The sequence below is a fragment of the Gilbertella persicaria genome (genome assembly GCF_025201335.1).
Source record: "Gilbertella persicaria strain CBS 190.32 chromosome Unknown B0P05scaffold_63, whole genome shotgun sequence".
Lineage (NCBI taxonomy): Eukaryota > Fungi > Mucoromycota > Mucoromycetes > Mucorales > Choanephoraceae > Gilbertella > Gilbertella persicaria.
This window is the reverse complement of record NW_026252024.1, coordinates 118826-140884: the sequence shown is the minus strand read 5'-3', so window position 1 is coordinate 140884 and position 22059 is coordinate 118826. Positions and strand designations below refer to the sequence as shown.

Genomic DNA, 22059 nt, shown 5'->3' with positions numbered 1-22059 from the left:
CATCTATAAGCTACCAATACGTTGGTATAAGTGTACAGAATTAAATGACTCTTATTTTATTGAAGTTAGAATGTCAGATTCGGACAAAATATATAAATCGCCATGATACAGCTATTTCAGCAAAGGACCGTAGGCATTACACTCACACGTACCATCATAACGGGCGAACCTCACATTAAGATGGATTCCAATGCACACCAAGAGAGAACCAGAACCAAGTCTTGATAACAAAAACATAGCAGCAAAGGACCGTAGGTATTACACTCACACGTACCATCATAACGGGCGAACCTCACATTAAGATGGATTCCAATGCACACCAAGAGAGAACCAGAACCAAGTCTTGATAACAAAAGCATAGCAGCAAAAACATAGCAGCAAAGGACCGTAGGTATTACACTCACACGTACCATCATAACGGGCGAACCTCACATTAAGATGGATTCCAATGCACACCAAGAGAGAACCAGAACCAAGTCTTGATAACAAAAGCATAGCAGCAAAAACATAGCAGCAAAGGACCGTAGGTATTACACTCACACGTACCATCATAACGGGCGAACCTCACATTAAGATGGATTCCAATGCATACCATAAGTATTTTGCATTCCCAAAAAAGGCGTCGTTTCAAATAAAAGAATGAGTGAATATTCAAGTGGTTGTGAAGAGAAATATAGTTACTTATAATCCTATTCTTTGCCATTAGTTTTCTGGTCAACAATTACTGATTTGGCGAGGATAATTCTTAGAGCTTTAATGTTAGCAACCAACAAAGAAAATCAACTTTTCTCTATTAAAATAAAGTAAAATGTGACGTAACAGTTTTTTGTGACTAGGCAAGAAATTTATTGGATGAAGGAATATATACAAAAAAAAAACTCAAATGAAATTATAAAAGGAGAGATTATCAACCAGTTCAATCAACTCATCTTTGGGGTTGTTTCTTTTCAAGAGCTCTTCATCTCTTCAATACTCTTCATCAAGCTTTATTTTGAGTTCCTCTGGGAGGTCAAAGTAGTTTGGAATTACACTATTTCCCGAAACTATTGGTACACTCTTTTTTTTTGTGATTTAGCACATTTTTTTTAAATGAATATCCAAGTATACTATGAAAATGGAAGAGGCGATGTTGTTGATGAGTTTGGAAACGAGTCTATTGAAATGAAGGTCGATGAAGAACAATGTCCTTTGGACAACGTCACCAACTTCGATCAATACTTAGATCTAAAGCCCCCTGAGCGCGAAGCAGTAAAGCGAGAGGAACAAAGAAAAATCAGTCAACAGAAACTTCCGGCAAAGGACCGTATGTTAAGCACAGTAGCGATACAAAGGAGAGGTTCTTCTACTTAGTCTATAAAAAAGGCCTGACACCTGATAAAGCAGCCACGCAGCTTAATATCGCTCGACGTACTGCTTACAACTGGTTTGAGAAAGATCAGAAGGAGCAGAGTGATGGAAAAGAGAAAATCAAAGCTAAGACAGGTTGGCCAAGCAATTTCAACGAAGAGCACCAGCAATTCTTAGAAAAAGAGTTTATGGATTTCCCTTCAGCAACCTTAGATCAGGCTATGGAGAGTCTGATAAATGAATTTAAAGATTTGAAAGTCTCTAAGGCTTCAATCCATAGATTCATGACTGAGAAGTGCGCTTTGTCATTTAAGAAAGCTCATTTTCATTCAAAAGAAAGGGACTCACCCTCAAGCATTCTCAAGCGTTACGAATGGGTCCAGAGATGGATTGAAACTGATCTGGACTTCCAAAGTAATTGTGTTTTCGTTGACGAGTCAGCATTTCATATCAACTTGAAAAGAACGATGGCCTGGTCAAAGAAAGGGACTCGTGCAGAAGTTGTTCAACCAACAACAAGAGCTAAAACAACAACGATTCTGGGTGCTATTCCACCTTTTGGCGTTGTTAATATTCAAGTGAGAAGGCCAGTAGCGCCTTCAAAGAAAAGAAAAGCAAACAACTCGAAGGCCCAAAAGACGATTGGTACGATTACTGGCCATTATTTTAATTTCATTGTCTGCACTCTTGACATTTTGGATAAGCACGAAGAATTCAAAGGCCATTATATTATAATGGACAATGCTCCAATTCATACAGCGGATGGCATCCGAAAGTATATTGATAGTCGTGGCTATGGTTGTGTTTATCTTCCACCTTACTCTCCTGAACTCAATCCAATTGAACAATTTTGGTCAATTGTCAAGAGCAAGTTGAAAAGAGAGCGTCTTTTAGATAACGAGACACTCACCAGTAGAATATCGGATGCTTGCAACGATATTCGCTTTAGCGATTTGAAAGGCTTTTGCAGGTATTCAGCTTCAAAATTTGAAACTTGTCTCAAGAAAGAACCTCTTTAAGACTGGCACACTTTGTGCCAAAACATTTTTTATTTGTACTGAACTTAAAATTAAGTGTGCCAATAGTTTCGGGAAATAGTGTACAATTTATTAAATAAAAAAAGAAACACTTGACATCAACATCATTAAACTATTATTAGAGCTATTATATGGAAGATCCTAGAATGCTTTCAGAATATACAGATATCTCTAATAAAAGCTTTCTGAGGATTTGATCCGGGAAACTGGGTGGTTTTCAGTTGTTTGGCTGAGTATAATCTTTTATGAAAAATGTTTAATATTTAAATTGTATGATGCTATTTCAGTTTCTTTATTGTAGTTATTATTATCAATTAACTAAATATTAAATATACTTAAAAAGAAGTTTGTATGATTTAGTTGAATCTTAAAGAGGGCTTCATTCGTTTTGGTTTGTTGGTATTTACTACTAGCTGGTAATCTTCTTTGGTCATAGATCTGCTTCTTTCTCTCTTTGGGGATTCAGGGAGACGCTTAACACAATGATTATGGTATGCATGAATAACCTGTTTGATTTGATGTGCTTTTGCAACGAGACTTGGGAGGGAAGATAAACACTTGGGGACTTCGATACTACAGATTTCAAACATTGTATAAAATACATTTGCCCGCATCACCATCATATAAAACGTAAGCTTCATTCCTTTGTTGCGAGAAGAAAAAATAAATGAGTATACAGGGAAAGAAATTTACATGTTTGTGATAAACTTACCAACTACCATTGCCAACAAGCTACCATCCAAATCCTCTTCATTACAAAGCTTTTTTCCGAACCTTGCCAACTTCATCATATCATTATGCACTTCGACAGTATTATTACTATTTTCGCTGATCTTCACCTCACAGTACCCAACAGTATAATCAATAGTTCTTTGTTTTAAAATAACCATCTCTGCATCTGGGCGTTCATCCTCTGTACCAGTGCTACGTGTATTTGTCCTAAAGAGAATTATATTAAGCTTACATATTTATTGAAGACATTACAGCAATATTTACCATATAAAATCATGATCTGTATCATGATCATTTAACATCCCATTCAATATTGGATCCAAGAACTTTGTTATCAATTCAGTCTCTTTGATTTTATGATTTAACAAGGGTTCATCAGGAAGTTTATCCATACTACACAGAGTAATAACAGATATCAGTATATATTTCACTTGAGTTACACTCAACAGTCCTTACTAAGCTAAGAAAATGTCTAAGATCTTGGCATCAAGGTCATCTGCTACTTTGTAACTATCAAATATCTGGCACTTTATGTCCTTTCGACTTGAATGTTCGATCATCTAAAGTTATCCAATTTGTTAAAAGTAGTGCATCAAATTATCAAGCATAATAACAAAACTTACAGCCATCGTATCTCCCAATTCTGCCAATAACTTTCCTTCAACCCTCATTTCCAATTCCAAAAACTCCTTTTTTAAATCATTATGGTAACACACCAAATTCTTGTTTCCAATACAAGACAACATTTCTTCAGAATGTTGTTTCTTCACAAGCAAAAGGATCTGATCCAAGGCCCTAGAATTTGTGTTTTAATTAGTGTAAAAGAAATGAACACAAAATACATATACTTACAGTAATTGCTGTAGGTTTCCATTTATAAAAAGTCCTTGTCTTTCTGCTAATGTGCGTGCTTCTTCCCGGAATACATTAAATCCTTCGATTATATTGTAACCATTGCTTGCTTTTTCGGACACTTCTTCCGTATCTCCCGTATCTTCTGCGTCTTCTGTGTCTTCTACACTACCACCATTGTTGCCATTGATCCTGCCTCTAGTATCTCTTCCAGCCACCGAAACTGCAGTCTCCAGTATTCTGTAGCTCTCGATTTGAACACCTCTATCCAGTCTTGCTTCTGCATAGATAGGACCAAGGTCCACCTGCTTTCCTGTTACTCTCTTTCTTGTCGGGTAGATGATTTTGAACTGAGCAACATATTTGTTTACTAAATTGTTTGTCGCCTGTGTTTCACTATCAAATTGCCTTATAAACAATTTGGTTTGCTCTTTATTATTCTCCACAAATCGCGTGAGTGAAGCGCGACTCTTGGTTCTTTTCAAATAGTCTCCAATACCTGCAAAAAGTATTACGCTTAATTCATTCATTCCTCCTCAGTGCAAACTTTAATTACTTGTTGAAATAGAAGACATGTTTTTAGCAAACTAGAATAACGAAAGCGAATAATGAAAAGAGATACAGTGGACACCTTTTTTGAAATCATTAGTCGGAAGTTAAAAACCAATTGGTGGCCATTTGTTTAAACTTCAATTGGCATGCTTTCTTCTGTACCGAAAACAAAGCATAAAACGTATGCTGAAGCGGCACGTCTTAAAAATGTGTCCCTCATCCACAATAATATCACTCCTCACCCAGAAGAGGATGATGATATTACCCGTATTTTGCAAACCAGAATTTATCGCTCCTCTCGCTCAGACGGAGCATACCTTTTCGATGTTACTGAATGTAAAAAAAAAAAAAACAGCATAATGATCAACAGTGTATAGTCGTGTCAAAGAAACAACACCCCAAAGTACACGCTTGTATGGCTCTTAGTGATGGAGCAATTCGTTACCTCGAAGTTTATGTGACCGGTGCCAACGACTTAAACGACATCGCTTGAACCGGTATCAATTTCTGCGAAGCAAAGCTGCAAGTACTTCCTTGCAAAGCGATTACCGACCAATCACAGGTCATTAGGTTGAAGCTCTCTCATTTACCTATGTTTACTTTAGAAGACGTACTCAGTGGGCTTAATACTACTTTAGCTATTTTTGGAACCATCTTAGATATTGGAATTACCACGAAAAAATAAAAGTGATCTAAAGTTGGAAAAAATGATCAAGGAGTAGTGAGGCCATCCTACTCGAAATCACAAAGTCGTCGTTTGTCAGAGATTTATAAGACTCTTGTTATGATGATGTATAGGCTGCTATAAAATACACTTCGAGTATTAGTTCTGCAAAAGACATATAAAAAGTGTACGCTATCGCCAGAAAACGAGAAATACGTTTATTGTCTTTTTCACAACCTTATTGTAGCAAGTGTGTTGGTTTATTTGCACTTTTCGATGCGCCATATTATTCTCTATAACTTTACTGAATGCATCTTTTTGACCTTTTTGATGATTCTGCGCTGTTGTAATCGCCTTTGTGTTTTGGATGGGATTTTTTCTCGCTTTCGGATGCCAAAAGTTGCGCGAGCGTTTTTAGTCTTGACTTAATGGCATTCAACTATAAGCAAACCCAAAGAGTATTTTTAACCACGAACATGTAAACCAAAAGCACAAGGACATTCTTTGGCATCAAACTACCTTATTTGCGACACTTTGAAGTAGCTTCACTACAGAAATGATGCACTTCTTTAGGTTTAAAGACGCCAACCATACATGTTTGGGTCTGTATCAATTTCTCATCGTTTAAAAGAACTTCGATGATGCATTGGCTCAAACTTGTTTCAAAAGTCTTATGAAATGCCATCAATGACCACTGTTTATATTTTATAACGCCTCTAATGACTCATAAAAGGCCCTTATGAGCCTCCTTTGATACGTATGGGAAGAGTCAGGGTGATTGCTGATTCATAAAGCATGTCATTTGTTCTCAAATGATATAATATGAAATCAAAATGGATATTAAGAAACTTCAAGAAGAATGGATAATAAAGAGTAAGTTTCAATGCTTTTCTTCATCTTTTCAATCTAGCTCCTGGCAGTTTTTTTTTTTTTCAAGCTAAATAAAAGTAGGCAACTTCATACTGTGACATTGAAGTAGGACAGCTTGATATATGAATAAGTCCATAATGATCGTTTCCTGCTCGACTTGAACATAAATATAGCAGGCAAAGTTCAAATCATGCAAGTAGGCTAAATACTATTTTTCGATTATCTATGAAAAATTGTCCAAGCCACTGTAATTTAAAAGTCCAAGGGTGCCTTTTAAACTCTTTTTTGCTAGGCATCACTTCATCTCATTATACAATACACGCCATGTTGACTCGCCGTTTATTCTCCACTAGTACAAAGACAGCAGCAGACTACTACAAAATTACATTGAAGCGATCCACCATTGGTCTTCCCCAAGATGTTCGTGCAGCTTCCAAGACATTAGGCCTTTTCCGTCTTCACCAAACCTCATATAAGCCTGTCAATGCCAGTACAGCAGGTTTAATTCTCAAGCTAAAAGAACTTGTTCAAGTTCAAGTGGTTGATCATATTCCTACAAAAGAAGAACTCAAAGCAGCAAAACCTGCAAGAGGTTACACTGTTGTTGGCAGCAAAATTTAGATATCTCTTTTTACCAAACTGTACATCAATAATTCATTTCTCTACATATAAACCAACGTTACAAACAAATACTCTTTTCTTTTTTCTTTTCTTTTTTTTTTTCCTGATGGAGCATAGATAGAAAGAGAGGTTTTGATATGGCATGAGCCTATATAATTCTTTTTTTTTTATCCCATACATGGTGTTTAAATGCCCTTCAAACGCAAAAAGACACATGAGAACAAGAATGTCTTCAAGGCGTGTCCATGCTCATCAATGCCTTTTTCTTTCACTGAATACACACAAGCAAATGATTTCTTGACCATGACTGGATTTCAAATCAGAACGTCATCTGCAGGCAAATAAAATTTCTTTCTTGTTTTTTTTCTCTTTCTCTCCTTTGTTAGATCCCTAAGCTTAGACGAAAATGAAGTTGGTTAGGTAAGTTCATCGATATAAACTCAATAGACTTATTAGACTAGATTCTTGATGAAGTTAAATAATGAGACAGTGTCTGTTGAGTTAAAGAACGGTACTGTGGTCCATGGAACCATTACAGGTGTTGACATGAGCATGAATACCCATCTCAAGACAGTCAAGATGACCGTAAAGAACAAAGATCCTGTCAGTCTCGACACACTTAGTGTACGTGGCAACAATATTCGTTGTGTCATTCTGCCTGACAGTTTGCCTTTGGATACATTATTGATTGACGATTCTCCGAAATCAAGAAAGAAGAAGGATGAAGGTAAAAAAAAAAAAAGATGACGCGTATTTGATGTTGATATCGTTCTTTATAGATGGTGCTGGTCGTGGCCGTGGAAGAGGCATGCGTGCTGGTGGACGTGGTGGTGCTCGTGGAAGAGGCAGACGTTAAGCAGTTTTAATAATAATAAAAAAAAACGAAAAAAAGGGAGGGCAAGATTTATTAGCTGTTAAGAGAGGGTATACAAATTTATATATATATATATTATTTTTTATCCAGAGGAGGTAATGCAGAAGTTGACATGGAACGATGCTTAGAGGAATGATGACCCTGTACTCTTTCATGACGTCTCAATGCGTCCATACGCGTGAACTTCTTGCCACATTGATGGCAGGAACAAAAAGGTCGATTCTCTAAATGAATTGTTTGGTGTCGAGATAGATCATAAGAGCGGCGAAATGTCTGTCCGCAAATCCTATTTTTGCCTATAGCATGTTCACAGAGAAATACACCACTGTTGATATGGTTATGATGTGTACTTCCTACACTGGCTCGAGTTCGTTTGGATGGTTTGGTAGGCATGCTTTGTCGAATGGGAGCTAAATGTTGAGAACCAAATTTCTGAAGTGAACAAGGTTGTGTGATGGAAGAGAGTGTGGGTAATGTGAGCGATAGGCGAGGTGAAGGTGGCGAAGACAAAGGGGTTGTAGAGGGTTTCTTCATGTCCAATGGATGTAAGGGGTAGTCCATTAACATACTGTTTCTTATCAAAGGTAAATGTGGAGGTGTTGTGGCTGTTGGCTCAGGTAATTTTCGAGGGTGATCTTTAGTCATCATCGTACGTTGTTTTTTGCGGTATGGCTCGCTCTCTTCATGATGATGATGATGATGATGCGGTGTCCATCTTAATACAGTCGGTTTAATGACCGGAATATCTTGTTCCATTAAAGGATTTTCAACCAGCCTAGGTAAATCTGCTTTTATATAAGGCATTTTGCTATAGACGTGTTGGCAATTACCTTTGATGATGGAATGCTTATGTTTTGATTTAAGAGAAATATCAAGTCGTTGTTGATCCAACGTCAAAGACCGAAGCACCTTTTGGAAACTTTGGTCATCTTTTAATAAAATTTCTGTATTTTGAGATGAAAAGATGACCTCATAGTCATCCAAATGTGTCGTCTAACAGGTTGATAAGTCTTTGGTATATCAATGATGCTTTCATTACCTTTGTAATGCGTTGAATTTTCTGTACAAGATCATTAAATGTAGGTTGTTTGTCCTTGAGACCACATAAATGAATTGGGTGATGCTGAGCAGTTTCTTGATCAAATACTCTATACAACAAGACATTAGACCATGGCTACACATATCAGTAATTACCTTAGTCTGTAGATAGTTTTAAACATAATAATAATAAAAAAAGAATGGAATGGGTGAAAAGAAAGAAAGAAATGGCTTGAATAAATTCTCGAGAAATACACTATGAAAAAGGAGTGGCAAAGGTATTTTATTCAATACATGATAATAATAAAAATAAAAAAGAGGGGAGCTCCTTCTAACTCTTCTTATTAGTTTTATTCAAAAAAGAACTATTATCTTAACAGACGCTCCTATTTTATTTTAACAGGGTATTATACAGCATGTGGCAACCAAACATCTATGGGTAAGCAAACTCCTTTTCAAGGCTTTTCACTTGATAGCCACATCTTTTTTTTTTTTTTTTTATTTTGTCTCCTAATGTGCAACATATTCACTTTCTACGTTTGACATGTTGCCACAAGCTTCTAATTCCCTTTTTTATTCCGAAATACACATCTTCTCCTTGAATACATGTCAAATGGCATGGCCATCATTCAATAAAAAAAAGAAAACCCTGACATGTGTAACAGCATAGAGTTCTCGGTTGATCCCTTATTATTTCTTATTTAGACATCATTGAGAAAGTTTAAATCTGTTATGGTTAAGTGGCACCTATTGATTTACTCTACATGTCATGTAAACATAAGTTTCTCCTTATTTTATATTATTTCATTATCTTCTCCTCTTTTTTTTTTTTTTTTTTTTTTTTTTTTTTTTGCATTGTCTTTTTCTTTTTCTCCTACAAAAAAAAACGAAAGGGGGGGGGGGAAAGAGAGAAGAGGGGGAGAGGTTGGAATACAATGCGTTTGATCATGGTATTGTTAAACAGGTTTTATAGGAGCATTTGAATTCTATGTCTGTCATTTTTTTTTAAAAAAAAAAAGAGAATATGAATTTATTGAGTTTCATAAGTAGTGATCACATCATCAATCTTTAAAATCATCTTGACAAGTTGTGTGGCCAACAAGTATTGTTGACGTTTTGAGATCAAAGGATCATAGACGTGTTGTTCTTTCATATCTAGAAAGAAAGAGATGAGTAGAGATCAATAAACCATCACTTACCATTTGAACCCTTGTAGAGACAGTCAATACCCAATTTGGAATTACCAGTAGTCGCTTGTTGAGCCTTGACTTCAGCCAAAGTTTCAATAGGAGACAGACCAGAGTTTTCAGCAAGAGCAAGAGGTGTGGCATCTAAAGCATCAGCAAATGCACGCATAGCATATTGTTCAATGGAAGAGATTTCATCAGCCACTTTGGCAACAGCAAGAGAACAACTGATTTCAGCAGCACCACCGCCATAAACAACACGGTTATCACGAACCAAGTTACGAACAGCACACATGGCATCATGAAGAGAACGCTTAGCTTCATCAATAATCATCTTGTTACCACCACGAACAAAGACAGTGACAGCACGACTATTGGCACATTCTTCAATGACCAACATACGGTCCTTGGTCGTACCAAAAGTCAATTCACGTACAACACCAGCTTGACCTAGCTTTTCTGCTGACAAGTCTTCAAAACGAGGCACAATACGACCATTGGTAGCAATAGCAATCAATTCTATTTCGGGACCACCCACCCATCGAACAGCAGGCAATTGGTTCTGTAAGAGCAAGTGGTTGGCTTCATCATCAAAACCCCATTGACAGATAACCAAATTGGCACCAGAATCCTTGACTTGTTGAATCATTTGGCTAAACTTTTCTTTTTCGTATTCCTTTAGTTTTTCGTATTCTTCTACCGAGGTGATATCAAGCTTATGCTTTGTCTTGGGTCTAGGGGGTTCAAATGCACAGGTCAAGATGGCAATTTTGGCATTTTCGACTTGACGAGGCATTTGAGGGTGGGACATGTCTTTGTCAACAACAACACCCTTGACCAAAATAGTGTCTTCTAAAGAACCACCTACTTTGCCATCTACCTTGATCAATTCAAAATCAACATCCTTACGCTCCAAGTCTGCAACACTCAATACTGCATTGACGGCAATATCAGCGTATTTTTCATGGTGCTTGGAGACACTACAGCATGGATTTAGGTCCTTGATACCATAAGTCATTGAGTCACTTACATTTTACTACCAAGACTGGTCATGGCTGTCTTTTTCAGATTGGCTACATTTTCTTTATCGAATTCAATGGTATCTGAGATTTCATCTAAATGTTTGACAGCAACAGCACATGCACGCTCGAAACCATCAGCAATACGGATAGGGTGAATACCACGATCCAAAAGCTGTTCACATTGTTCCAATAAGGCACCAGCAAGAACTAGATAACGTAAGCCTACTTCACTCTATACACCGTATACACACGTACCAACAACACCCGTAGTACCATCACCAATTTCTTGATCTTGACTTTGAGATAACTGAACAAGAAGCTTGGCGATTTGATGTTCAACAGCCATTTGATCGAGAATAGTAGCACCATCATTAGTGACCGTGATGTCACCATCAGGGGAAATCAAGATTTTATCAAGACCTAACAACAAGTCAGGACGTGTTGAACACCTTATACACTTACCTCTAGGGCCAAGAGAGGTCTTGATAATATTTGTCACTGTTTTAGCAGCAAGAATATGAGACTAGCCCCATGTCAATACATCATCATCTACTCTCTTTAACTTACGCGAATAGCAGCAATACCACTTAATCTTGATTTTTGTTGTCCTTCTCTTACGATAATAAAGGGTCTACCATATTCATCAGTAGCATATACAGCAGAATTGGGATCAATGTTGGCTGCCATGTTTATAATGTATCTTGTTTAGATGACAAAAAATAAAAATAAAAGGCAGAATACGTGAACACGTCTAACAAAAAAAAAAAAAAAAAAAAAAAAGGATTTGTCCCCGGGCCAACTAAATTTAAAAAAACTTTTTGAAACTCCTTGTCAAATTGCCACGAGATATGAAATAGAAACACTTTAAAGTAAAATTTTCCATGTCTCGGGCTCAATTGGGTTTGGCTTGCATAAATACAGACAGGAAATGATCTTATTACTACATATTTATGATTTCTCCACCTGCTTATGAGGCACTACCTTCTTATAGTTGCACTGTATATAAACAAGGCTATGTCAAATGGAAAAAGGAAATAGACAGAGATCAACAGATCAAACAATCATCATGGAGGTAACTAGGGTCATCAAAAGAGTAACCATAACAACCCTATAGTACTGTATTTTTTGATTTAAGAGGCACAATGCTACGAATATACAGAAAAGATTCAAGCAAATATCCCATGTGTCAATTATCGATGTTAAAGAGCTATTGTGGCATAGCAGTTGAATACAAGAAATCGCATGTACTTCGACTTTGGTTCAGTATCACTAAAGAGCAGTATGTGATCAGACCTATGGATGACAAATTGTCTGAACTGGTGTCTTGGTTTGAACATTTGCAATCCTCAGCCAATATTAGCTCAGATATAGATAGAAGGAAAATGCCTCGTCTATTGACCTTATCAAGAGGCAACCGTAGTTCAAGAAGGACAATGACACTGACCATTGGAAAGACACAAGCTGTGCTTCCTATACTTGTCAATAAACAAACATGATTGCATTGACAAGAGATTCAATATTCTGACTTTGAATGTGACTCGACTACAAGCCAAATTGGCACACGCACCACGCGCGTTAAACCCAGCTCTATATGTGTATCTTTTTTTTTTTTTTTTTTTTTGCTAGTCTTTTCGATACGAAATAATTTTTTTCTCTCTCTCTTTTTTTTTTACCCCTTTTTTCACTTTTTATTTGATTTCAACAATGGCACAAGTAGCAAAGCCTCAAGCAGCAAAGACCAACAATGGTAATTTCCAAGACAAAGAAAAGCCCATGGAAGTCCGTATGTCTAACATCACGGCTGCTAAAGGTAAAAAGAACACGTCAAATTGTTCGCGTCTTTTTTGTTGTGTACTCATCATCTTGTCTATAGCTGTTGGCGATGCGATCCGTACTTCTCTAGGTCCTAGAGGCATGGATAAAATGGTAAAAGAATAAGCAATAGGATGACCGAGATGACACGTTGAGACTCATGTTCCTCTTTTCATAGATTCAAACCGGTAGTGGTGAAGTGGTGATTACAAATGATGGTGCTACTATTCTTAAGCATATGGCTGTTCTTCACCCTGCTGCTAAAATGGTAAGTGATGTCACCATGCAAGTACAATGGCTGATGTGTGTACATGGGGGGATTTAGCTTGTTGATTTATCTGCTGCACAAGATGTTGAAGCTGGTGATGGTACTACTTCAGTGGTTGTATTATGTAGCTCTTTATTGGCTGCTGCTGAAAAGATGCTGAACAAAGGTATTCACCCTACCACCATTGCTGAATCTTTTCAACGTGCTGCTGCCCAATCTGTTGAATTCTTAACAGAGATGGCCACACCTGTTGATCTTTCTGACCGCGAGTCCCTTTTGAGAGCTGCTTCTACCTCTCTTAACTCCAAAATTGTGTCTCAATACTCTACTTTATTGGCTCCTATTGCTGTTGATGCAGTCACTCGTGTCATTGATCCCTCTATTGCCAACAATGTCAACTTGAACGATATCCGTGTTGTAAAGAAAGTCGGTGGCACCATTGATGACACTGAATTAATAGACGGCCTTGTCTTGAACCAGACTGTCGTTCGTTCTGCTGGTGGACCCACGCGTATCGAGAAGGCCAAGATTGGTCTTGTCCAATTCCAATTGTCTCCTCCTAAGCCTGACATGGAAAACCAGATTGTGGTAAACGACTACCGACAGATGGACAAGATCCTCAAGGAAGAACGTCAATATTTGCTCAACATCTGTAAAAAGATCAAAAAGTCAGGCTGTAATGTGCTCTTGATTCAAAAGTCTATTTTGCGTGATGCTGTAAATGACTTGGCTCTTCATTTCTTAAGCAAGTTAAAGATCATGGTTGTCAAGGATATCGAACGCGATGAAATTGAGTTCATTGCCAAGTCACTCGGTTGTAAGCCTGTGGCTGATATTGAGTCCTTCACAGACGATAAGCTGGGTTATGCTGATTTGATTGAAGAATCTGAAAATGCCGGTGCTCGTATTGTCAAGGTCACAGGCATGAAGCACGCTGGTAAGACGGTCTCTGTCATTTGCCGTGGTGCCAATTCACTTGTGCTTGAAGAATCTCATCGTTCTCTTCACGATGCTCTTTGTGTTGTCCGTTGTTTGGTCAAGAAGAAGTTCTTGATTGCCGGTGGTGGTGCTCCTGAAATTGAAATCTCTCAAAAATTGATGGAATATGCCAAGACATTGACAGGCATGGAACAATACTGTTTCCAGGCATTTGCTGAAGCACTTGAGATCATCCCCACCACGTTGGCTGAAAATGCTGGTTTAAATCCTATCGCTATTGTGACTGAATTAAGAAACAAGCATGCTCTTGGTGAAAAGACAGCTGGTATCAACGTCAAGAAGGGTACCATCACAAATATCTTGGATGAAAATGTCATTCAGCCTTTATTGGTCACTTCCAGTGCTCTTGAATTATCTGCTGAAACTGTCAAGATGATTATGAAGATTGATGATTTGGTTCAAAGTCGATAAATACATTATTCCATTCCTTATTATTCTAATTTAGAGACCCCCCTCTTTTCCTTTTCTCCATTCTATTTGCACAATTCACATCAATTAAACATCATTTTTGTAAGGCATCTTTATTTAGCACGGTTAAAAGGCTTCATGTCTTCATCATTCCAACTAAAGAAACCGCCTGATAAGTGTTTGGGAGGTTGGTTGGCTAAGGCAGCCAATACATGAGCAGGATCTTCAGGCTTCACTAATTTGCCATCACGATGAAGTTCAATAAACTTGGCATGATCGTCTTTCATGCCAGAAGCACCGGTAGAACGAATCATGTTTTGCATTTCTGTGTCAACAACGCCAGGACGAATGGCGATAGAAGTAACATTGGGTTCTTCTACTGCTAAAGTACTGTTGATCAAGTTCACAGCAGCCTTGGATCTATGACGCATATAAGTCAATGTATCTCGATATCCTCTTACTTACGAGCCATAAGCACCCCAGCCATGATAACCTTTGATAGCAGCACCTGAAGAGACAGTGATAAAGGAGCCATGCTCAGACTTGCGAAGGTGAGGCAAAGCGAGTTGTGCAAGAGAGACAATGGAAAACACATTGATGTCAAACAAAGTCTTCCAGTCTTCTACAGAAGAGTTGGCAATAGTAGCAATAGGTTCAATGACACTTGAGAGGTGTAAGATACGATAGCATTCAATGATCAAACTTACCCTGCATTAGCAATCACTGAATCAAGACGACCCCAACGTTCCAAAGCAATGTGAATAGCTTTACGAGCAACGTCTTGGTTGGTTACGTCACCCACAACCACTTCAAGTTGATCAGCTTTATTGAGTGTTGACACGTGTTGTTGAAGTTGCTCAAGTCCAGTAGTGCTTCGAGCAATAGCAATCACGCGAGAGTCGAATTTGGTCAAAGCTTCCAAGACAGCGGCACGGCCAATACCGCGACTAGCTCCTGTAACAATAACAACTTTGCTCATGACTGCGAGGTGATAAAATAGAGAAAAGAAGCGCGTTGGTGCATTATGTGTGTGTGTTGGGGGTTGCATTCGTTGACATTTTCAATCTCATACTTGAATTCCGCTGTCAATTTGAAAATTTGGCGCACATCCCACTGAAAAATAACGCAAGAACGTCTGGTTTGAAAACTTTTTTTTATTACTTTGATAACAGTGCTCGAAAGTAATAGTATCTTGAGAAGTAATGGCCAAATATTCAAAAAGATTCTGACATATAAAATTGATAAGCATAATAGCACTAAAAGTGTATTGGCGGCCTGCTATAGGTACGACTGGTTTTCAAAATAAACTATCATTTCTGCCTTCTGATTCGCCTTCTTTGAGTTTCTTACGTTTGAGCATACATAAAAGAACGTATTCATGCAAAAACATAGCAAGTTTTGAAAAGTCAAAAATCGTCATTTTGCCCTTATGATCCCCCTGGTAAAAGTTTATATTTTATTTATATGGTTATGAAGACTGGCCCTATAGGGTAAATGTCTAAACATCAGGTCAGAGAAAGGAGAGTACAAAAAAAACTATAAAATTATAAAAATATAGAAAAAAAGACAGGAAACATAGACGATGAAGTACTATAGTGTAAAAGATAAAAAAAAAAAGAGAAAAAAAGGTGCATAATAGGTGTAGAAACGTGACCGGACGAAGGAGAGTATCAGCTGCTTATCTGTACTGGATAAAGCGAGGGTATCAGCCAAAGGAGGAAAGTCATACTAGAGGTATCTTTTTCTTTGTTTGAGAAAGCCTTGTCGGGAAGATCCACAAGTTCAATTTCAAGCAAGAGTTGACAAATGGTTGGCCACCAATTTGACCATCGTGTGTAGCGGTCAAGTCTTTGAGCTTTTGGGCATGGTGGGCGTGGTATTCTAGGCAATTGATTCAGTACATAATCAATTGGGTTAGGCTGTATATCCGCTGGTAATCGCAAGCGTTCAACAGCGCGCATGCAACGGAGTACATGTCTTCGGCTGATAGGCGATGTGCCACATGAGCAGGTAGAGGTGTACTTTGGAGTCCACTCAAGACGCCAACGGAGAATTCTTTGACGGCCATAGATTGACATAGGCAACAGCAAGATAGGATCAATCAGACCAACAAAGAGCCTACAAGCAGAGAGAAGGACGGGGGCATTTGCTTGTGCACGGAGAGCATCCAAATTACGCTGATGAAGTCCCAAGACTTGCTTCTTGGCGTTTACATTGGCTTGAATCCAGTCGGAAAGCGTATCATAGCTATCGCTAAGGTGCAACCAGATGTGATTCTTGTTTGATATTTGTGGCCAGAGAAAGATCTGCATTTACCGAGCAAAGGGATAAGTATCAATGTGTGCCATTATTTGCATTATCAGCGTGTCTTCTAGGAGCGTTTTAAAGCAGATCATCATCTTGAAGACAAGGTGTTCTTTGCGTTCGGCTAAGGAGGGAAGGTTGGACATCAGCTTAAACGACCCGGTTGTTTCTTTTGAATGGCTATTGATGCAGAGTCGCAGGCAAGTATCTTGTGCATGTTCTAGAGTTGCAGAATCAGATTTTCAGTAAAGGCCGAGGCAGATGCCATACTCCAATTTTGGACGGATGAAGGTACTGTAGAGACGAGCAGCGGTCAGTTTAGAGACGCGGATTTGTTTAAAGAATCACAGAGAACAGAACCCAGCATGCATAGCTGAGAGAGCAGGTTTTACGTTTCAACGAATCAGAAGGGAGACATCAACTTGAGCCTTGGTATTGAACAGGATTCCCAAATATTTGAAAGAAGATGCTATTGGTATTGGCGTATTATAGATCGAGTATGGCTGACTAGGAGCAGAGAGACCGGCAACAATGACACATTTTAATGGATTCCAACGATATCCAAGGTTTAGAGAGTGGCGCTGTGCACGGTTCAGTAATGATTGCATGGTGAGTGACGTGCCAATAATTACAACATCGTCTGCATATAGGACACTATTGATCCAAAGGCCGTTATAGAGTCTCTTGGGGTTAATTTTTCTATTTTGCTTTACTGCTGGTGGGAGGTGCATGCCACGAAACGTTTTTGGAAGGGAGTCAATATACAAAGAATAAAGAAATGGGGACAAAATGGATCCTTGTAGTACACCAATGGATGGATGGAAGGCGGTAGAGTTAAAACCTGAGATGATCACTTCAATTTCGACCTGATCAAAAAGGCATTGTAGAATACCCAAGAGGCGGAGAAATACGATCACTTTTTAGCAATTGCCAAACTATGGTTCGGTCAGTACAGTCATAAGCTTGTTTGATGTCTAAAAAGGCTAGCACAGGCGGTTCACGCTTATGATCGAAGGTGTGTTGGCGGCATAGTTCATGTAGGGCAAGAGCTTGGTCAATGGTCCCTCGATTGGTTTGAAATCCATCTTGTACAGGATCAAGTGGAGGAGCTTGTTCATAGAGAGTGGCAGCCAAGCATACTTCCATTAGTTTCCTTAAGCATGATGTGAGACTAATTGGTCGAAATTAGCAGGGTCATTTAGAGATCCTTTCTTGTGTATCGGAACGACTTGAGCAATACACCATAAACGAGGAACTTGTACCAAATCCAAGATAAATGAAAGAGCATACAAAGCAGCGAAACAAGCGTAGCTTCTAAAGGCATAAGCATTTTGGCCCTAAGGTGATCTTAGCCAGGTGCTTTTCTACGCGCAAGTTTTTTTGGCAAGAGCATGACGTATGGTATCTTCTCTAAAAGGACAGGCATTAGGGTTATTAGTGTCACTAAAATCCATGAGTGGGTCTTGTTTAGATGAGAGGATATTCTTTTCAAGGTACTGAACATCAGAGTCTGTCAAATTGGGGCCTACAGGGAGTCTAGGCATCTTGCTTCTTCGTTGATGTGGTGGTAGTAGAAAATCACCAGCATAGACATCTTGAAGATGGTCAGCCATAACATTGGCAGCAACTTGAGGTCTTTGGGGATGTGAGAATGCAGGAGTTCTCGTGCGATTCTTTTCCATACGACTGAAGGCAGCGACTGTATCTTCGAGTGGGTCAGAAGATAGCTATTCGCAAAATCGATTCCACGACTGACGACGTTGCCGTTTAAGTTCAATTGTAAAGGACTGATAAATCCTGCGATACTCTTTCCGGAGTAAAGCTTTACCAATACTACCGTGAGTGGCACGCCTCCACTGACGGTGAGCGTTCTCACGAGCGTCAGACAGTAATTCCAAACTGTCTGTGCAGAACCATGTGTTAGAGGATAAGCGAGGTTTCTGCCTACCAACCACTTGGTCTAAGCAGGAATGAACAAATGCTGTGAGTCTAGCGGTCAGGTCATCGATATCCAAAGACAACGAAGATTATGGGTCCTGAGTAGAGGTAGAAGAATTATCAATGCGTCCTTTGTATATATCAATTGAATACTTAACTAAGTCACGAAAGTCAGCAAGCAGCGGCAAAGCCTTAACAGCAAACAAATCTTGATACAGCTGACGAACTGGAAGCTGTTGTAGTTTAGCCGATTTCCATAGGAGTCTAGGATGATTGGCTTGACCAATAGGAGTTTGGGCACATAAAAACGAGAGAGATACAGGGAAATGAGCAGAACCCATATGGGAGTCTTGAATGACTTTCATTCGTGGATTGATCAAGTCATCAGTCAGACTAAAGAATACTTACGATCCCCCTGAAGAAATCTTCAAGCGACAGAGGCATTGTAGACATAACATGTCTTATTAAAAACTGTTTCTCTAGGTCTATGAGACACACTCAAAGTGTTGTATTTGGAAAAGTACTATTAAAAATGTACGTTATAGCTCAAAAACGGAAAACACACTTTTGAAGGATAGCTCTATATCTTGATATCTAATATGCTGTGTTTTTTACACCATCTGATGCGCCGTACTTTTGTCTACCGATTTTGACAACACACTTTTCTGATATATCTTCGTTTTTAGACACTTTTAGTACATCATTTCTCTTGAATTTCTAATTTTTTTTATGTATTGGATGAAAGTTTTATTTTAAAAAAATAAAATCATCGTATAAATGGAAACTAGTGTATGTGAAGCAAAGTGAATAGCTATATGAAATATCTTTAGAACAATGCTTTTGCGAAAGCATTCAGTACGATTATATGAGTCTTATATAATCCCAATAAAATAGCTGTCATCTGAGCTACCCCTTAATATGTCATAAAAAAGATATATTAAGTTTTTCGTTCGTTGCTCCTGAGAGTCAGTATCCTTTATATCTTGTCTTGTTCAATGCTACAGATGGTAATACTAATACCACAAGTAAAGGACACCATTCCACAATGTCTTCAATTGCTTGGCACTTGACAAAATTGTTGATACCTAAGAGATACAGTATTTGACAAGGGATTATAACAAAATCCAGAGCATCACCAAGAGTGACCAGACCATCGTACTAAAAAATTCTTCAGGCGAAAGAAAGGTGAATTTCTAAATCTCTTCATTTTCAGAATTCTTTAACGGACACTTCCTTTATATCATTTTAAGAGCGTCACGCTTGAAGCAATACCCAAGGCTGAGACTACTACCGTTTAAAGCGATAACAACCTAAAGCGCCTTATGCTATATTAGCCAAAAGCAGATGAGGTAAATTATTCCAAAGAAGGATAAAGAACAAGTACTTATTTTTACTGCATATATATACCAAATAGTATACTTTGTTTATTGCGTAAAACCAAGTAGTTCTTGCATGCGTTGTTGTGTCTAAATGATATGTTTAGAACAGACTGAGATACCCTTTGTTTTGTTTACCTTTGTTGTTAAATAATGAAACACAGCTTCTCTCATCCAGAGCTACTGCTTATAGAATTCAGCCGGTCTCATTTTTTCCAAATCAGTCTTGTACTCAACTAAAAAGAACTTCCAAATCTCTAGCTTGACTTGCAACCATTTATTTTAGAAACCAACGACACAGAATGCTTCTTGAATATCGTATCGCCAGATTTACTAGAGATCAAGATGGCTGTTCCAATATTAACATTTGCTAAAATGAACAAGAACAGATTTTCGAGTATGGCTTGATTTTGCACTGAGCAAAAGGCCTTTGACTAAGCACAGAATTAAGGTATTCTCTTCAAAATGGTAGCATATAGAATTAATCCTATCTCACCGCATTGACAACAACTACCAAGTATTTCAAAGTCTTATAACTACTTTTTTTTTTACATGATGTAAAGTACAAAAAAAAGTCCTTCCGTTCGTTATGCTCTTCTTTTGTCACCAAAATGACAAAGCTGAGGACGGTTTTAAACCTAAAATATGATGCATTTAATAAAAAAAAAAGGAAACCTTCTGTTGTGTCAGGATAAAATTTCTCTTTGTGATTGAAGTCGTACAACCCTTTCATGCAGTAACCCTTTTTAGGGTAACAAAAGAAAAATGAATTCTAAAAACAAACGATTCATTTGCACCATAAATAAACTTCAAGTTAATTTGCAAAGTAATGGCTTTGCGTATCACATCAGTACTATAAAAACAAAGAAATAGACATGCAATTATATTAAACTAAATGCTCTTTATAAAACATCAATTCTTATATATATATATAGGCTCCAGACATAAGAGAAAAAAATATTAGTTTTCAAGTCTACAACCAATCTATCAAGCATGTAAACAAAAAGAATTGACAGTTGTCTTACTAGTGTATAGATGTGCTCCTTCAAAGTTCTTTTTGCCATGATTTCGGTCCTATTTTTCTATTTCGTTTCTGGTTTTGAACAGTGGGATGTTAAAATGGACTGTACTAGCTCTTGGAGTTACCTTTCTGTTCGCTTGGAGAGATCTGGTATTCGAGAAGCAGTATGGAACAGCAAGCAACACAATGCTGAAAGTGTGATTTGCAGCGACGATCAAGTAATTTGTATCCGAAACGTTCAAAACTATGGCGTCTGTCAAAACATGACTTGGTACTTTCAGGTTCAATTTGGAAGTCGTTGGTCAGAAACAGTTAGTAGAACATTTTTAAATGCAGTAGAGAAATCAGCTAGTGGACATTTAACCATTAAGCCTATCTTTGCCTAATAAACATGGTCATTCATAACATTTTGTTCATTTTTATCAATGTTTTCAGCTCGTTGTCAAAAACAAGTCATTATAAATAAACTGTGCAATATGAAAATGCTTCGGTAGTACCGAGCACAATATTTTTCTTCTTGAAAAAAATCAGCCAATTCCATTCAATTCTCAATGAGCTCTGGATAGTTTGAAGCTGATCTAGAAAAAAAAATGTACCAAGATATTCTTAGCCATAGTTCTACAGCAAAAAAAGATTGCAAGGACGTACTTTGTACAAAACAACAAAGCTATTGTTTCAGTTACAACAGTGTATTTGTTAACATATTCTTTCCTTTTAGTTCGAGTTGTCTTTGCTATTTGCAAAATACAAAGTAGCAATCATACGTTTGTCTTTTTTAAGAATCGATTTGGTGGATCGATTCGCATGTCAAGAAAGCACATCATGTCAAAGATTGCTTGTTGTACTAGAGACAAATTGCGTAGAAATCACTTCTTTATTTTTATCGTTATCATGGGATAAAGTTCCTATGTTTGTCACAATGCCACCACCGTTTTCAGCACTGCTTTCAAGAAACGACAGCTCGCAAGAAAAAAAGCCTCATTAATTTCGATTTGATTTAAGAAGGAAAATCACGGAAAAGCGTCTGATTTGTACACCTCTGAACTCGGTCAAAACAACAAAAGCTCGATATCATTTTATCAGTCATCAGCAGCTTTTTCTACTTTATTCATTGCGTCAGTTAGTACACAGCATCAT

General features: G+C 37.9%; 13 protein-coding genes across 13 annotated transcripts; 6 read left to right on the top strand and 7 right to left on the bottom strand.

The window, feature by feature from the left end:
• Positions 1-430: 430 nt before the first annotated feature.
• Positions 431-762, bottom strand: B0P05DRAFT_562192 (uncharacterized protein; the record flags this gene model as incomplete). The annotated part of the gene is made up of 1 exon (XM_051580569.1): positions 431-762. Exon 1 carries the CDS (start codon positions 701-703, stop codon positions 434-436), a length of 270 nt encoding a protein of 89 aa, XP_051430137.1. The 5' UTR covers positions 704-762.
• A 1892-nt stretch (positions 763-2654) lies between these two features.
• Positions 2655-4637, bottom strand: B0P05DRAFT_562182 (uncharacterized protein). The gene is made up of 7 exons (XM_051580568.1): positions 4525-4637; positions 3969-4467; positions 3740-3911; positions 3573-3676; positions 3381-3509; positions 3097-3323; positions 2655-3027 (listed from the first exon to the last, which is right to left on the bottom strand). Exons 1-7 carry the CDS (start codon positions 4541-4543, stop codon positions 2741-2743), a joined length of 1437 nt encoding a protein of 478 aa, XP_051430136.1. The 5' UTR covers positions 4544-4637; the 3' UTR covers positions 2655-2740.
• B0P05DRAFT_562180 (uncharacterized protein) lies at positions 4638-5347 on the top strand. Its single transcript, XM_051580567.1, has one exon. It carries the CDS (start codon positions 4667-4669, stop codon positions 4895-4897), a length of 231 nt encoding a protein of 76 aa, XP_051430135.1. The 5' UTR covers positions 4638-4666; the 3' UTR covers positions 4898-5347.
• A 1005-nt stretch (positions 5348-6352) lies between these two features.
• Positions 6353-6837, top strand: B0P05DRAFT_562179 (uncharacterized protein). Its single transcript, XM_051580566.1, has one exon. The coding sequence runs from the start codon at positions 6379-6381 to the stop codon at positions 6673-6675; it is 297 nt and encodes a 98-aa protein (XP_051430134.1). The 5' UTR covers positions 6353-6378; the 3' UTR covers positions 6676-6837.
• Positions 6690-7603, top strand: B0P05DRAFT_562176 (small nuclear ribonucleoprotein Sm D1). Its single transcript, XM_051580565.1, has 3 exons — positions 6690-7095; positions 7137-7402; positions 7455-7603. The coding sequence occupies exons 1-3, from the start codon at positions 7082-7084 to the stop codon at positions 7529-7531; spliced, it is 357 nt and encodes a 118-aa protein (XP_051430133.1). The 5' UTR covers positions 6690-7081; the 3' UTR covers positions 7532-7603.
• On the bottom strand, positions 7604-8875 carry B0P05DRAFT_518444 (uncharacterized protein). The gene is made up of 4 exons (XM_051575724.1): positions 8744-8875; positions 8589-8697; positions 8380-8542; positions 7604-8334 (listed from the first exon to the last, which is right to left on the bottom strand). The coding sequence occupies exons 1-4, from the start codon at positions 8767-8769 to the stop codon at positions 7625-7627; spliced, it is 1008 nt and encodes a 335-aa protein (XP_051430132.1). The 5' UTR covers positions 8770-8875; the 3' UTR covers positions 7604-7624.
• A 628-nt stretch (positions 8876-9503) lies between these two features.
• Positions 9504-11538, bottom strand: B0P05DRAFT_562173 (T-complex protein 1 subunit epsilon). Its single transcript, XM_051580564.1, has 6 exons — positions 11364-11538; positions 11259-11319; positions 11052-11216; positions 10805-11003; positions 9787-10754; positions 9504-9742 (listed from the first exon to the last, which is right to left on the bottom strand). The coding sequence occupies exons 1-6, from the start codon at positions 11481-11483 to the stop codon at positions 9618-9620; spliced, it is 1638 nt and encodes a 545-aa protein (XP_051430131.1). The 5' UTR covers positions 11484-11538; the 3' UTR covers positions 9504-9617.
• A 116-nt stretch (positions 11539-11654) lies between these two features.
• B0P05DRAFT_562169 (uncharacterized protein) lies at positions 11655-12382 on the top strand. Its single transcript, XM_051580563.1, has 2 exons — positions 11655-11868; positions 11911-12382. The coding sequence occupies exons 1-2, from the start codon at positions 11747-11749 to the stop codon at positions 12290-12292; spliced, it is 504 nt and encodes a 167-aa protein (XP_051430130.1). The 5' UTR covers positions 11655-11746; the 3' UTR covers positions 12293-12382.
• A 39-nt stretch (positions 12383-12421) lies between these two features.
• Positions 12422-14392, top strand: B0P05DRAFT_562168 (T-complex protein 1 subunit delta). The gene is made up of 4 exons (XM_051580562.1): positions 12422-12606; positions 12670-12722; positions 12787-12876; positions 12934-14392. The coding sequence occupies exons 1-4, from the start codon at positions 12501-12503 to the stop codon at positions 14284-14286; spliced, it is 1602 nt and encodes a 533-aa protein (XP_051430129.1). The 5' UTR covers positions 12422-12500; the 3' UTR covers positions 14287-14392.
• On the bottom strand, positions 14371-15452 carry B0P05DRAFT_562166 (uncharacterized protein). The gene is made up of 3 exons (XM_051580561.1): positions 14991-15452; positions 14749-14946; positions 14371-14703 (listed from the first exon to the last, which is right to left on the bottom strand). Exons 1-3 carry the CDS (start codon positions 15329-15331, stop codon positions 14397-14399), a joined length of 846 nt encoding a protein of 281 aa, XP_051430128.1. The 5' UTR covers positions 15332-15452; the 3' UTR covers positions 14371-14396.
• A 2126-nt stretch (positions 15453-17578) lies between these two features.
• B0P05DRAFT_562161 (uncharacterized protein) lies at positions 17579-18364 on the bottom strand. The gene is made up of 2 exons (XM_051580560.1): positions 18059-18364; positions 17579-17983 (listed from the first exon to the last, which is right to left on the bottom strand). The coding sequence occupies exons 1-2, from the start codon at positions 18267-18269 to the stop codon at positions 17952-17954; spliced, it is 243 nt and encodes an 80-aa protein (XP_051430127.1). The 5' UTR covers positions 18270-18364; the 3' UTR covers positions 17579-17951.
• Positions 18365-18613: 249 nt separating this feature from the next.
• Positions 18614-19265, bottom strand: B0P05DRAFT_562156 (uncharacterized protein; the record flags this gene model as incomplete). The annotated part of the gene is made up of 2 exons (XM_051580559.1): positions 18688-19265; positions 18614-18633 (listed from the first exon to the last, which is right to left on the bottom strand). The coding sequence occupies exons 1-2, from the start codon at positions 18888-18890 to the stop codon at positions 18615-18617; spliced, it is 222 nt and encodes a 73-aa protein (XP_051430126.1). The 5' UTR covers positions 18891-19265.
• A 1609-nt stretch (positions 19266-20874) lies between these two features.
• On the top strand, positions 20875-21308 carry B0P05DRAFT_641530 (uncharacterized protein; the record flags this gene model as incomplete). Its single annotated transcript, XM_051583776.1, has 2 exons — positions 20875-21140; positions 21204-21308. Exons 1-2 carry the CDS (start codon positions 20937-20939, stop codon positions 21306-21308), a joined length of 309 nt encoding a protein of 102 aa, XP_051430125.1. The 5' UTR covers positions 20875-20936.
• Between the last annotated feature and the right edge of the window lie 751 nt (positions 21309-22059).